This window comes from Leucoraja erinacea, chromosome 12, assembly GCF_028641065.1.
Source record: "Leucoraja erinacea ecotype New England chromosome 12, Leri_hhj_1, whole genome shotgun sequence".
Classification (NCBI taxonomy): Eukaryota; Metazoa; Chordata; class Chondrichthyes; order Rajiformes; family Rajidae; genus Leucoraja; species Leucoraja erinaceus.
Genome location: NC_073388.1, coordinates 3,774,294 through 3,786,644, shown reverse-complemented (window position 1 = coordinate 3,786,644; position 12,351 = coordinate 3,774,294). Strand labels below are relative to the sequence as shown.

The following is a 12,351-nucleotide window of genomic DNA, read 5'->3' as shown; positions in this document are numbered from 1 at the left end:
AAGTTGGAGTTGGGCCGAAGGGCCTGATTCTGTGCTGTAGCTGGGCACACGACGCGTCCAGCTTATAAAGACATGACTCTGCTGACTACGGACCTAGGCCACAACACGAGAGCTCGGCGCAGGTTCTGGGTTTGAGAAGCAGTGGTTATTTATTTCAGCCATTTAAACATAGATACATATGACAGCTGGGTGGCATTTCTCTTTACTTGGTCTATCATTGTCTCGCGGACCCGGGGTACAGTAACCAAAAAACACGTTTAGTTATAACCAACGAACTCTGATTATAAATGACATTGTGTAGCATGTAAATAAAGGTCTACGTTTTAAATATGATAAATGGCATTTTCCTTACTCGTTCACCAAAGGACCAAACTGTCGGAGTATTAGTTACATTAATGAGAAATCGTGTGCACGACTGCGCAGCGGCAGAGTCGCTGCCTGACAGCGCCAGAGACCCGGTTTCGGTCCCGACTACCGGTGCTGTCTGTGCGGAGTTTGCACGTTCTCCCCTTGACCTGCGTGGGGTTTCTCCTTCGGTTTCCTCCCACGCTCCAAAGACGTACAGGTTTGCAGGTTAATTGGCTCGGTATAAATGTAAAATTGCCCCCTAGAGCGTGTATGATAGTATTAGTGTGCGGGACTCGGTGGGCCGAAGGGCCTGCTTCCACGCTGTATATCACTGAACTGAACTAAACTAAACTGAAGTTTGGAATGCTAACTTAAGCGATAGCCTTGCACGGTGTGCGAGAAGGAACTGCAGATGCTGGTTTAAATCGAAGATAGGCACATCAATCTGAAGAAGGGTTTCGGCCCGAAACGTCACCTATTTCCTTCGCTCCATAGATGCTGCCGCACCCGCTGAGTTTCTCCAGCATTTTGTCTACCTTCGATTTTCCAGCATCTACAGTTCCTTCTTAAACATGGACAGACACAAGACAGTTAGCTGACAGCGTGTGATTCCGCGCTATTCCACAGTGTGTGTGGAACCTTTATATTAAACCGAAGACAGACACACAAAAAGCTGGATCTGTAGCATCTGCAGTTCCTTCCTGCGCGTTTATATTATGCAGATGTAGATTGTGGCTTTTAAATAGTTAAGAATTGTTAGCTCAAAACAGGTGAACATATGTGATGGTTTAAAATTTAAAAAAGGAACACAGTTCTTTTTTTAATAGTACGCACCCATATTTAAAGTGTCGTTAAAATATTTATGGTCTAAATTAATCCCGGCCCGAATCCTTCTCTGTCCTTTCCCAATATAGACACAACATGCTGGAGTAACTCAGCGGGACAGGCAGCATCTCTGGAGAGAAGGGATGGGCGGCGTTTCGGGTCGAGACCCTTCTTTAAACGATGAAGACCCTCAGTCTGAAGAAGGGTCTCGACCCGAAACGTCACCCATTCCTTCTCTCCAGAGATGCTGCCTGGCCCGCTGAGTTACTCCAGCATTCTGTGCCTATCTTCAAGTTGAAGTGAGTTTATTGTCATGTGTCCCTGATGGACAATGAAATTCTTGCTTTGATTCAGATTCAGATTCAAACTTTAATTGTCATTGTGCAGTGTACAATACGAAGTGCAGTCAGCATCTCCCTGGAAGAGCGACATAGAATATGAGCAATAAATAAATATATTTACGTGCATACAGCACAACATAATATAGTAGGCATTGACTACAAAACAGATCAGTGTGTCCATATACCATTAAATGCATATATACACACATGAGTGTTACACACTTCATGAGTATACACATCAGTGTTAACCAGCATCCGCAGTTCCTTCCTTCACTCAGTCCATTCTCCCCCACAGACGCTGCCTGACCCGCTGAGTTCCTCCACCACTTCGTGTTTTGTTGAAATTATTCAGCCTGTTTCTATCAGATGGCATTTTCTATTCCGGCAGCGCATTGGTGAGTCATGTCTGCGAGCTGTCGTAACAGCAACAACAATTTAATTCAAACCATTAAGATTTTTTTTATTTTTATGAGCGATAACCTTTTCATATCCCAAAAGAGGAAATAGCATGCGAGTTCCTCGATTCTATTAATAACCGATAACAAGTTGGTGTTAAAATTATTTTTGGCAATTTATTAACGAGAAGCATCCTATAAATGGCAACGCGAAGCAACAACACGAAGTCTCTCCAGAAGAATAAATAGGACTCGGTGCGTTCGCCGATAATACTTGTCAACCCTCTTTGGTAACTTTCCCCCCAATTCAACTTAAACAAACACAGTCACAAGTAGAAAGTCCCGTTTCAGATTCAGTTTAGTTTATTGGGATACAGTGAAAAGCTTGTGTTGCGTGCTAACCAGTCAGGGGAAAGACAATGCAATTGAGCCGTTTACAGCGGGTGATGAGGGAATAACGTTTAGTGCAAGGTAAAGCCAGCAAAGTCCGATCAAGGATAGTCCGAGGGTCTCCAAAGAGGTAGACCGTAGTTCTTTGACTCTGCAGGAAGGAACTGCAGATGCTGGTTGAGGCCGAAGATAGACACAGAATGCTGGAGTAATTCAAGATTCAAGATTCAGAACTCAAGAGAGTTTATTGTCATGTGTCCCAGATAGGACAACGAGATTCTTGCTTTGCTTCAGATATAGTAGGCATGTATACTCAGCGGGACAGGCAGCATCTCTGGAGAGAAGGAATGGGTGATGTTTCAGGTCGAGACCCTTCTTAAGACGGGTGACCAATTCATTTTCTCTAGAGATGCTGCCTGTTCCGCTGAGTTACTCCAGCTTTTTTGTGTCTGTCGGGACTGGTCTCTGGTTGTGGTAGGATGGTTCAGTTGCCTGATAACAGCTGGGAAGAAACTGTCCCTGAATCTGGAGGTGTGCATTTCCACACTTCTGTTCCTCTTGCCCGGTGGGAGAGGGGGTTCGCTGTTCTCATCAATAGGCTGTTCGGGATAGGTGAAAAATATTTGGGGTCACGTTTACAATTGTCTAATATGTAAACACATGCCTTCCTATCCCAGTGACTAATGGATCCTTTAACATACCCAAAACAACAAAACAAACACATTTGAATTTAAAAGCAGGAAAAACGAAACTGGGAAATACTCTGCAGGTCAAGCAGCATCTGAGGAAATAGAAAGATCTACCTTCCTGTTTGTGTAGAAAGGAAATGCATATGCTGGTTTATACCGAAGTGCTGGATTAACTCAGCGGGTCAGGCAGCATCTCTGGAGAGAAGAAATAGGTGACGATTCTAGTCTGGACCCTTCCCCGGTTTAAGTGGCCTTACTTCTTTAGCGCGTGTGAAGTGAATTACAGCAAGATTTTTTTTCTCAATTTGATTTCATAAACTACCGAGTGTGGTGTGTGTAAATTGTGGAACGCAAGGTGGCAGGGAAAGCGACTGAGAACTTGTTCCCAACATCACCCGACCTGCAGCAGCGACGTTGCTCCAGATATCAATGTGCAGAAGGCGATAGATATGTCACAGCGGTGGAGAGGATATGGAAAGTTTGCAAACCCACCTCGGCAGGATTGGTCTGTAATGGGGAGTTGGGAGTTGTGGACATACCTATCCGGAATGAATCACTCACTGAAGTTCCAGTGAAACTGACACAACTCACAGAGTAAAAGTAAATACCCCTTTGGCCACAATGTCGACTCACCGAGGTCTCGCTCGCTCTGTTGAAAAAGGCGAGCGTGGTTCAATCGAGCGGATATTAAATCCTCCAATCCGCGATTAACCCCTTCCATGCCAGTGCCTAGAGCTTTTCTTATCCTTTGATAAAAGCTCTTGCTAAGTTGACGTTTAGTTCACGGAAGGCAGACATACAAAGCTGGAGTAACTCAGCGGCACAGGCAGCATCTCTGGAGAGAAGGAATGGGTGACGTTTCGTTTCGGGTCGAGACCCTTCTTCAGAATGTTTTCCTTCTATCCAGAGATGTTTGCCTGTCCCGCTGGGTTACTACTCCAAGTGTTTTTGTCGGTGTAACGTCGGTGTAAACCAGCATCTGCAATTCCTTCCTACACATTTAATCCACGGATCATCTGCATGGAGTTGAAGTGCAAATCATATTTGGGAAGAAAAAACACGGCTAATATGTTCCCATCATCAAGGAGGGTCTCGACCCGAGACATCGTCTATTCCTTTTCTCCAGAGATGTTTAAGAAGGAACTGCAGATGCTGGAAAATCGAAGGTTGACAAAAGTGCTGGAGAAACGCAGCGGGCGAGGCAGCATCTATGGAGCGAAGGAAATAGGCAACGTTTCGGGCCGAAACCCTTCTGCAGACATCTCTAGAGATGTTGCCTGAGCCGCCGAGGTACTCCGGGTTTTTTTCTATCTACCTTCGGTTTAAAGCAGCATCTGCAGTTCCTTCCGACACATAAAATATTTGAATCCCCCCTCCATACCCACCGACAAAAACAATATATAAATTGCTGGAGGAACTCAGCGGGTCAGGCATGAACTGTAACGGGATGTAGGGCCAGAATAACAAGGCGTGCTCGCTCTCATAACGGGTTAGTATTCAAAGCCTATGGTCACTCACTCTGGATTTGCACGGGTTTTGAAACCGTGCTTTCAACAAAAACACCCTGGGTTAGCCCTCCTCCCCCCCCTCTCCCCCTCCCCGCTCGCACTAGGGACCCGATTCCGCCTCGTCCCGTTAGTAGCGGGTAACAAACCACTAGTCCCAGTCTGAAGAAGGGTCTCGACCCGAAACGTTGCCTACTTCCTTCGCTCCATAGATGCTGCTGCACCCGCTAAGTTTCTCCAGCATTTTTGTCTACCTTCGATTTTCTAGCATCTGCAGTTTCTTCTTAAACACTAGTTCCAGTCTGTCTCTCTCGCTCTTTACGGCTCCAAATCGCTCATCATTCCCCCGGCCTTTCGTGGTTGCTGCCTTCCACCAAAACAAAAACCGTGTTCATTAGTTTCTCTCTCCTTGGTCCCTTTTATTTTATGAATGATCTCGTTGCTCCCCCGATGCCATCGCTCGCAGCTTCTGTAAAATAAATAGCCCCCTGCCCATCTGCATTTAACTATCACTAAACAGCCGACACTGCACACGCCCACCATTTGCCCCCATAGTCCTTTCATTATTTAGCGAGTTTGCAGGCAAATGTCCTGGTAAAATCGAAAATAAAATTGTCTGTAATTAAACGGGGGGATGTGTTCAAATGGGGGGGGGGGGGGGGGTGTCGGTGGTGAATTTGGGAAATTAGAAATGTGGGCCGAATGGGCGTCCAGGGTTGTATCACTCACTTTGATATGTTTGCCCTCTGTGTGAACAGATTCAGGCGAAGTCCACGCCTTGGTAAATATATCGAGTGAAATACACCGGGTCAGTATCTATGTCCCGTGACGAACGTTTGTTATCGATTGTGCTACAGTCTTTAATAAATCCTCTCTTATCTAGCCAGCGCATCAATCGTTGCGAGCGTTTTTAATATCTGACACGGTGTGTAATAGTGTTTTGTTTTGCTAGACAGCCGGGGAGAGAGGGGTGTGCTCTGCTCTCGTATCTCTGAGATTCACCCACCGCCAGACTCCTGTCACTGCCTCGGCAGGCACCTCATACACAAGATTAATATTCCAGATCAACTGTATAAACAGCGCGCATCCATCAATAAACGCACATCTAACATGTCCAACGCGAGAGCGCCGAGCGCCGAGGAGCATTAAAGCAACTGACTAACGCTTTGTCAAACGCTCACTTAAATAGCAGAAATATAGTCCTGGTGGGATGTGAACAGCTCACTCACCCACACGGTTAATTTTAGTCTTCCTCAGCGTGGCTTTTCTGGAGGATAAGGCCAAAACTGAGCACTAATCGGCGACACGTCAAAGTAACACATAACACGAGAACACGATGATTATGGTCTAAATCAAAAACTATTTCCTCCAGAGATGCTGCCTGTCCCGCTGAGTTGCTCCAGCATGTTGTGCCTATCTTCGGTTTAAGCCAGCGTCTGCAGTTCCTCCACACCCCCCAAAACAATTAAGATTCGCTGTTTCACACGCTGAGTGTACCCAGCAATATAACCCCTGTAATTCAAACTGTTCGCGTTTCAGTTATGTATTTATCTCACCACGGTAGTCTTGCCGGGACATTAGCCTTCTCCTGACGCTCATCAGCCCGGAATGGCGACGGTACACCAGCCACCGTCTGCCTCATCAACGTTGAACCATTCCTAAATAAATTCCAAAGTATGTCAAGCTAAGTTGTCAAAATAAATTATTCCCGATATCTCTCCTCTCGTTTGGAGGCAGGAATCCGATGGGGGTTTTTTTTAAACCTCAGATTGGGTCAAAAGTTAAAACACAATTGAGAGGGAAACGAATAACCCGTGTCTTAAATCTGCCCGTGTCTGATGGTCTGTACATTTGTTATAGTACTTAAAAAATAAATAAAAGGGAATTATAGACATCGAGGTTCTTTCTAACATGGAACCCGCAGCATTTCATTAAGTGGAACAAAATCGCGGTGTTACTGGGACTGTTGTGCTGAAGCAAAGCAAGAATTTCATTGTCCTATCTGGGACACATGCAAATAAACTCTCTTGAATCTTGAATCTTAAGAAAACATAAACAGTGCTGAATATCGACGTTTACTAAATATTCACATTCTCCTTCACACAAGATTCATTCCAGCTCCAAAACACATAGCAGGTAAAAATGAATTAACTTGTGTCAGTACATATAACAGCAGCACATTGCAGCAAATTCGTAGCTGTTCTACGCGAATCTGATGCATCTTTTCTGACTCTTCATCCCGTTGCATCTTTACCACATATAAAACTGTCTGCGGACGGGCTGTAGACCAGTCTTTAGCGGGGTAAAACCTTACGGCCCGCCTCAAAGCCGCGGACAGCGAATTTCTCTCTCAAGAAGTCTTCTCCAATGGCAGAGAATTCAATGCACACACAAAAAAACACCAATTAAACGAAACTGCGCCGGGTAGGTCGAATGGCCTGAAAGAGTGTGTTTCTTCGCCCTTGTTTTTGTTTGTAAAAAAATTAATAAATAATGTTTTTAAAGTGTGTGTGTGTGTGTGTATTTGAACAGGATGTGGTGGGCATCAATGTCCTCGATCCGTCACCAGGGCTCAAGAGGCAGGTGAATCGCCGACCAAGAGGTCCTGACACTTATTGGCAGTCAGTGGGCCGTGGGGGGGGGGGGTTATGGTGCTTTATCCATCTGACATTTTGCGAATCTAAACCTTGCCCCACCCCCCCCCCCCCCCCCCCCCCCCCCCCCCCCCCCCCCCATCCTCTTTCCAAAAAAAAAAAAAAAATTCAAACATTTTCCCGCACGCACACCGACCCATTTATCAAGTCGATATGAAACATTAGTTGTAAATGTATTTCTTCCGACTAACAGTAGCCCAGTATCTATCAGCCCCTTCTATTCGCCTGCTTCTCCCATGTGCGGCCAGTCTACTTGTTTGCACTGGCGTCTTGTATTCTTCCCGCTGGATATATGGTATAATGTGACCACTGTTCTCCCCTTTTATTTCTCTCTCTATGGTTACCGGGATCATCGGTGCAAAAATGTGTCCGCGAAGAAAGGAATCAGCATAAAAGGGCGACTGCGGGCCGCGTCTGTTACACTTGAAAAGTTAGCGCCTGTTAGTCTAACATGAAAGAAGCAAACATTGCTATTCCACCGTCAGGCCTTTTTGCAAAAAAAAACAAAAAAAATGCACACCACTGATAAAGGTGACAAATCGAACTAAAAACACAACCGCCCGTAAATCCATCCGATGTGATCTTCTAACTACCCGCACAAAACATTGTACATTAAAATTAACGCGCTCAGAGGGCAGATATTTGGGGCTCACTTTCAATTTAAAAGTTATTTCCATAATGTGTTGTTGATTTTTTTGGTGGATTGGTTATTTCTGAAGTGCCTTACGAAGTTTTCTGAGTCTCGGAGAATTTACAAGATATTTTTTTTCTGTCTGAAGATGCGTTGCCTTTTCTGCAGAGATGCTGCCGGACCCGCCGAGTTGTGCGTCCGTCTTCGGTGTAAACCAGCATCTACAGTATCCTCCCTGCACAGACTTTACAAGGTGAATTCTCTTTAGAGAGATTGTGGGTGATGCTTGATTTAACCTTTTGTCATCACCTTAAAAGTGACAAGTGAGTGTGTCAAGTGAAACTAGTCGGGATTTCTATCCCCCCGCTCTCTCTGTATCCCGGGCGGGATACGACAAAGCCCGTTTAGAACGGGTCCCAACTCGAAACGCCACCCGAACCTTTTCTCCAGAGATGCTGCCTGACCCGCTGAGTTACTCCAGCACTTTGTGTCTGTCTATCTTCGGTATAAACTAGCATCTTCAGTTCCTTCCTGCGGTTAGATCACCTCCCCAGATGCTGCCTGGCCCGCTGAGTTCCTCCGGCACTTTGTGTGTGTGTGTGTGTGTATGTGTGCGTTTTTCTATTTTGCTCAAAGAATCTTAGGGCGTCCAAACTTCACTGGGACTGAACGAGGCCTCGGTTTGCAAAGAGAACTGGTGTTTTCAGCGCGACCTCCTGAAGATGAGACGAGGGACATCTTCGGCACTGACTGCATCTTGGAGTATTATTAGTCCTTGTCTTTAGATCCCACCGCGGCGTTCTGTTGTGACTGCACTGTGTTCGCCTTTACGGAGCGAGACATAACAATACATATTTTCATGCCCGCCGCGGTCGAAGGCAAGCATTGAACATTAAATCGATTAAATCGAGACCGTCTCGAGTCCACGACACGGCGGAAACGGTATCAAAAAGGTAGCAAAAATAGAACCTGGCTCAACAATAAAACGAAAGCGTTGTGTAATTATGTAATTTCAGAATATGAAAATTGAAACATACCGCGGTCGAGGGAGAGAGGGCTCGTTAATGCTACGAGTTTCGCTCTTCGCCGGCCCGCTAGAGATCCCTCGAAATGCCATCCTCGCAACTGAATTTGGTGCAAGTGCGGCTGGAAATGACTCCCAGCTGCTCTCGCCGTCTCTTTATTTTCCCCATAAACATATGAAAATGTATGCTAATTTAAATCAATCTTAACCTAGGATCTCTCGTTGTATTTAATGGAATTTCAAGCCAATAGCCGGATTGTGGAGCCGCTGTTCCGATGTCAAATGTAATTATTCCGCATACCCACATCTCAAAATGTCTATAAAATGCCCCCTCGTCATTTGCGAGCGGTCTCCGGCAGAATAGGGAGCCTAAACGAGCGGCCGCCAGTGCAACTAATTCCTTACTCGCCGGTGGAAAGACTGGGTCGTATTGAAAAGGCTTTATTGAGGTAAATACATTTCGAAGCGGCTGCTGTTCAGGGATTCTACTACCACATATTCGCCGCAGCCAGACCGTGGAGTTTGGTATTCGGCTCAGATATCCATTTTTAATAAGCAATTATTTTATAGCAGGCGACAGGGGTTTCCCCCCCCCCCCCCCCCCCCTCTAATTATTTGATACATTTGACACAACAAGGTCAACCACCATGAAAAGTTGATGCTGCGTTCTAACATTTACGGAATCCAAGTCGCAAACCTGAAAGCGATTCTATCGAAAATAGTTTGCCTTTGCCGTGAACACGAGGTGAGTAACTATAATCTGGATATTAATTAGTCCCGCGACGTGGCTCGGTGCACAATATGTTATTAGCGCTGCTTCCTTGAGGATATTGTAGATTTTTTTGATTTTCTCCAAGTTTAAAATCAAAATATCTCACAACTTTTATAAGGATTGCTGTCTCGTAGAGCGGTGGGGTGTGGGGAGGGGGTGGGGGGAGGGGGGGAGAACTTGAGAAGGGCCCCAACAGTGTCTTCATAGTCTAGGAAGAGTTAACATCACTCTTGACTAGAGGGAGATGGCATCTGTCAGTTACCCAACGCGGGACCAATGGACGTTCGCTCTTCGGTTGACTTCCTCGTTGTGTTCTCTTGTGGGGGTTTTTTTTTTTCCCGGAGTTTAATGAAATAAAATGCAAAAAAATACCAGCTGGGGCCCCACCTCTATGGCGGAGATTGGTCGGCGTCGTGCTGACGCCAAAGTCTTGAGGCTTGCAGGAACGTCGGCGTGAGTTGTAATTGGTCCTGGGAGGTGTCTCTCAGTGACCTCCCTGGCGGCATGCTTCACCTCAGCTTTGTTATCAAAGAGTGAAGCCGAAGGCAGGGTTATTATTACTGAGGGACCGGCGCAGCCATGGCCACGGCCGCTTCCAACCTCTACATGCCGAGCGCCAGCATCCTCGCGTCCAATTCCATCGTTGCCACCGACTCTCAGGGCATGCAGCAAGCGGGGACCTTCCGTGCCCACCAGAAACTCATCCAAAGTGATTATCTCCAGGGGTTGCCCACCAACGGGCTCCCGCTCTCGCATCAGTGGGTCACGTCGCTGCCAGAAGGTAGTCCGTGGACCACCACCACCATCTCGGCTTCTCCCCTAGGCCAACAGGACGTGAAACCCGGCCGCGACGACCTCCACGTCGGGGTGACCATGCACCACCGGTCTCCGCACATCGCCCACCACTCGCCCCACGCCAACCACCCCGGCGCTTGGGGCACGGCGGCGGCTCACAACCCGTCCATCAGCTCTGCCGGGCAACCCCTCAACATCTACAGCCAGCCAGCCTTCACGGTCAACGGGATGCTGGATCAGGTCGGTCCGCTACCGCCGCCGCCGCCCGGCCAGTCCATGCACCCGGGTTTACGGGACAGCGCCGAGCACGGGGACTTGAGCCAGCACCATTGTCACGACCAGTCGGACGAGGAGACCCCCACGTCCGACGAGCTGGAACAATTCGCCAAACTGTTCAAACAGAGGAGGATTAAACTGGGCTTCACCCAGGCAGACGTGGGACTGGCGTTGGGAACTTTGTATGGAAATGTCTTCTCTCAGACCACCATCTGCAGGTTCGAAGCGCTGCAACTCAGCTTCAAGAACATGTGCAAACTCAAACCCTTGCTGAACAAGTGGCTGGAGGAAGCAGACTCCACCACTGGCAGCCCGACCAGCATCGACAAAATCGCCGCTCAGGGCAGGAAGCGAAAGAAACGGACGTCGATAGAGGTGAGTGTGAAAGGGGCGCTGGAAACACACTTTCTCAAATGTCCCCAAACCCGCTGCCCAGGAGATCTCCGGCCTGGCCGACAGCTTGCAGTTGGAGAAAGAAGTTGTCCGCGTCTGGTTCTGTAACAGAAGGCAGAAGGAGAAGCGCATGACCCCGCCCGGCATCCACCAACAGGACGAGGTGTTCTCACACAATGTTGACACAGACACGCCGTCTCATCACGATCTCTAACCAGGAGCCGTGGAACTCACCGGGAAGGAGAGACCTTCACCCCAACCACCCCCCCCCCCCCCCCCCCCCCCTCCTCCTCCTCCTTCTTAAATTATATATTTGACTGGCACGCCGAGAGAGGAGGCGGAGGAAGGAGGGGGGGGGGGGGGGGGGGGGGGGGGGAGAGACAAAAAGACAAAAACAAAAAACACAAACAAAGTTGTGTATCGGAGAAGACAAACAACAACAAGTCTGCAAGAGTCGTGTTGGGATTTCCCGCATCAGCGGTGCAAGTGGACTGTAATCACCAAGGACCGAAAACATTGCGGATACTTGCTCAGTTCAGACAAGGACCGCAAGCGACTGTGCCTAGCACCTGACAGCGCCTTGTAATCTCGACTTTTCAGGTGAACATTTGTTCTTACGAACGGTGTGGCTCTACCCCCTCCCCTCCCCCCCCTCCCCCCCCTCCTCTCCCCCCTCCTCTCCAACACACACACACATACACACCCTCCCCTGAAACTTTTATTGGAAGGCCTGTTTTGGTTTTTATTTTCGCGAGCAGAAGGTCCCGTTGTGAAAAAGCTGCACTATTTCTACCTACTGAACTGATTCAAGGCAGTAGGGGCATAGACTTTGACCAGGGATCCACTTTAAAGACAGAAATATACCGATGAAATCGGACTATAACGCAGCCCGTTTCTAAATCGCCCGCTCTCAATAAATAAGTCAAGCTTAAAGGGGTTTTATTTTTCCTTTTTCATTTTCGTTGTGGCCGCCTCAGTTACTAACTACTAACACTGCCGGCCTAAAACCCAGTTGTTAAGGACACAGATATTTGTATTTTCCACAACCACCGTTCCCTTGCATAAAGGTGGGAGCGTTTCCTCAAAACAAGCTGCCAACTTGAGAAAAGAGGGGCGGTGAGGTGGGGGCGGGAGGGGAGGGGGGGGGGAGGTGGGGGGGACACTTTTAAAAAATGTAAAAATTAAAAAAAAAAAAAGGACTGATCAGTTACTGATCCAAAATATAAAATATTTTCTTTAAATGTTTGTTTTTTTTCAACAATTATATTTGGAGGCTGCGAACAGTTATTTATTTTCCTCAAATTTTGTAATTA

The 12,351-nt window shown here is 47.3% G+C and overlaps 1 protein-coding gene and 1 long non-coding RNA gene across 2 annotated transcripts in view; one reads left to right on the top strand and one right to left on the bottom strand.

Moving 5' to 3' along the window:
* Nucleotides 1-9,379, bottom strand: part of LOC129702009 (uncharacterized) — a 55,777-nt gene extending 46,398 nt beyond the window's left edge. Inside the window, exons 1-2 of the long non-coding RNA XR_008724308.1 lie at nucleotides 8,816-9,379; nucleotides 6,050-6,151 (exon numbers count right to left, since the gene is read on the bottom strand). This is a non-coding gene — a long non-coding RNA (uncharacterized LOC129702009). The remainder of the gene's footprint in view (nucleotides 1-6,049; nucleotides 6,152-8,815) is intronic.
* A 577-nt stretch (nucleotides 9,380-9,956) lies between these two features.
* LOC129702008 (POU domain, class 3, transcription factor 4-like) lies at nucleotides 9,957-11,419 on the top strand. Its single transcript, XM_055643493.1, is given in 2 exon segments — nucleotides 9,957-11,062; nucleotides 11,064-11,419. Coding segments are annotated over 2 exon segments (1,098 nt in total). The 5' UTR covers nucleotides 9,957-10,153; the 3' UTR covers nucleotides 11,253-11,419.
* The last annotated feature ends 932 nt before the right edge of the window (nucleotides 11,420-12,351 follow it).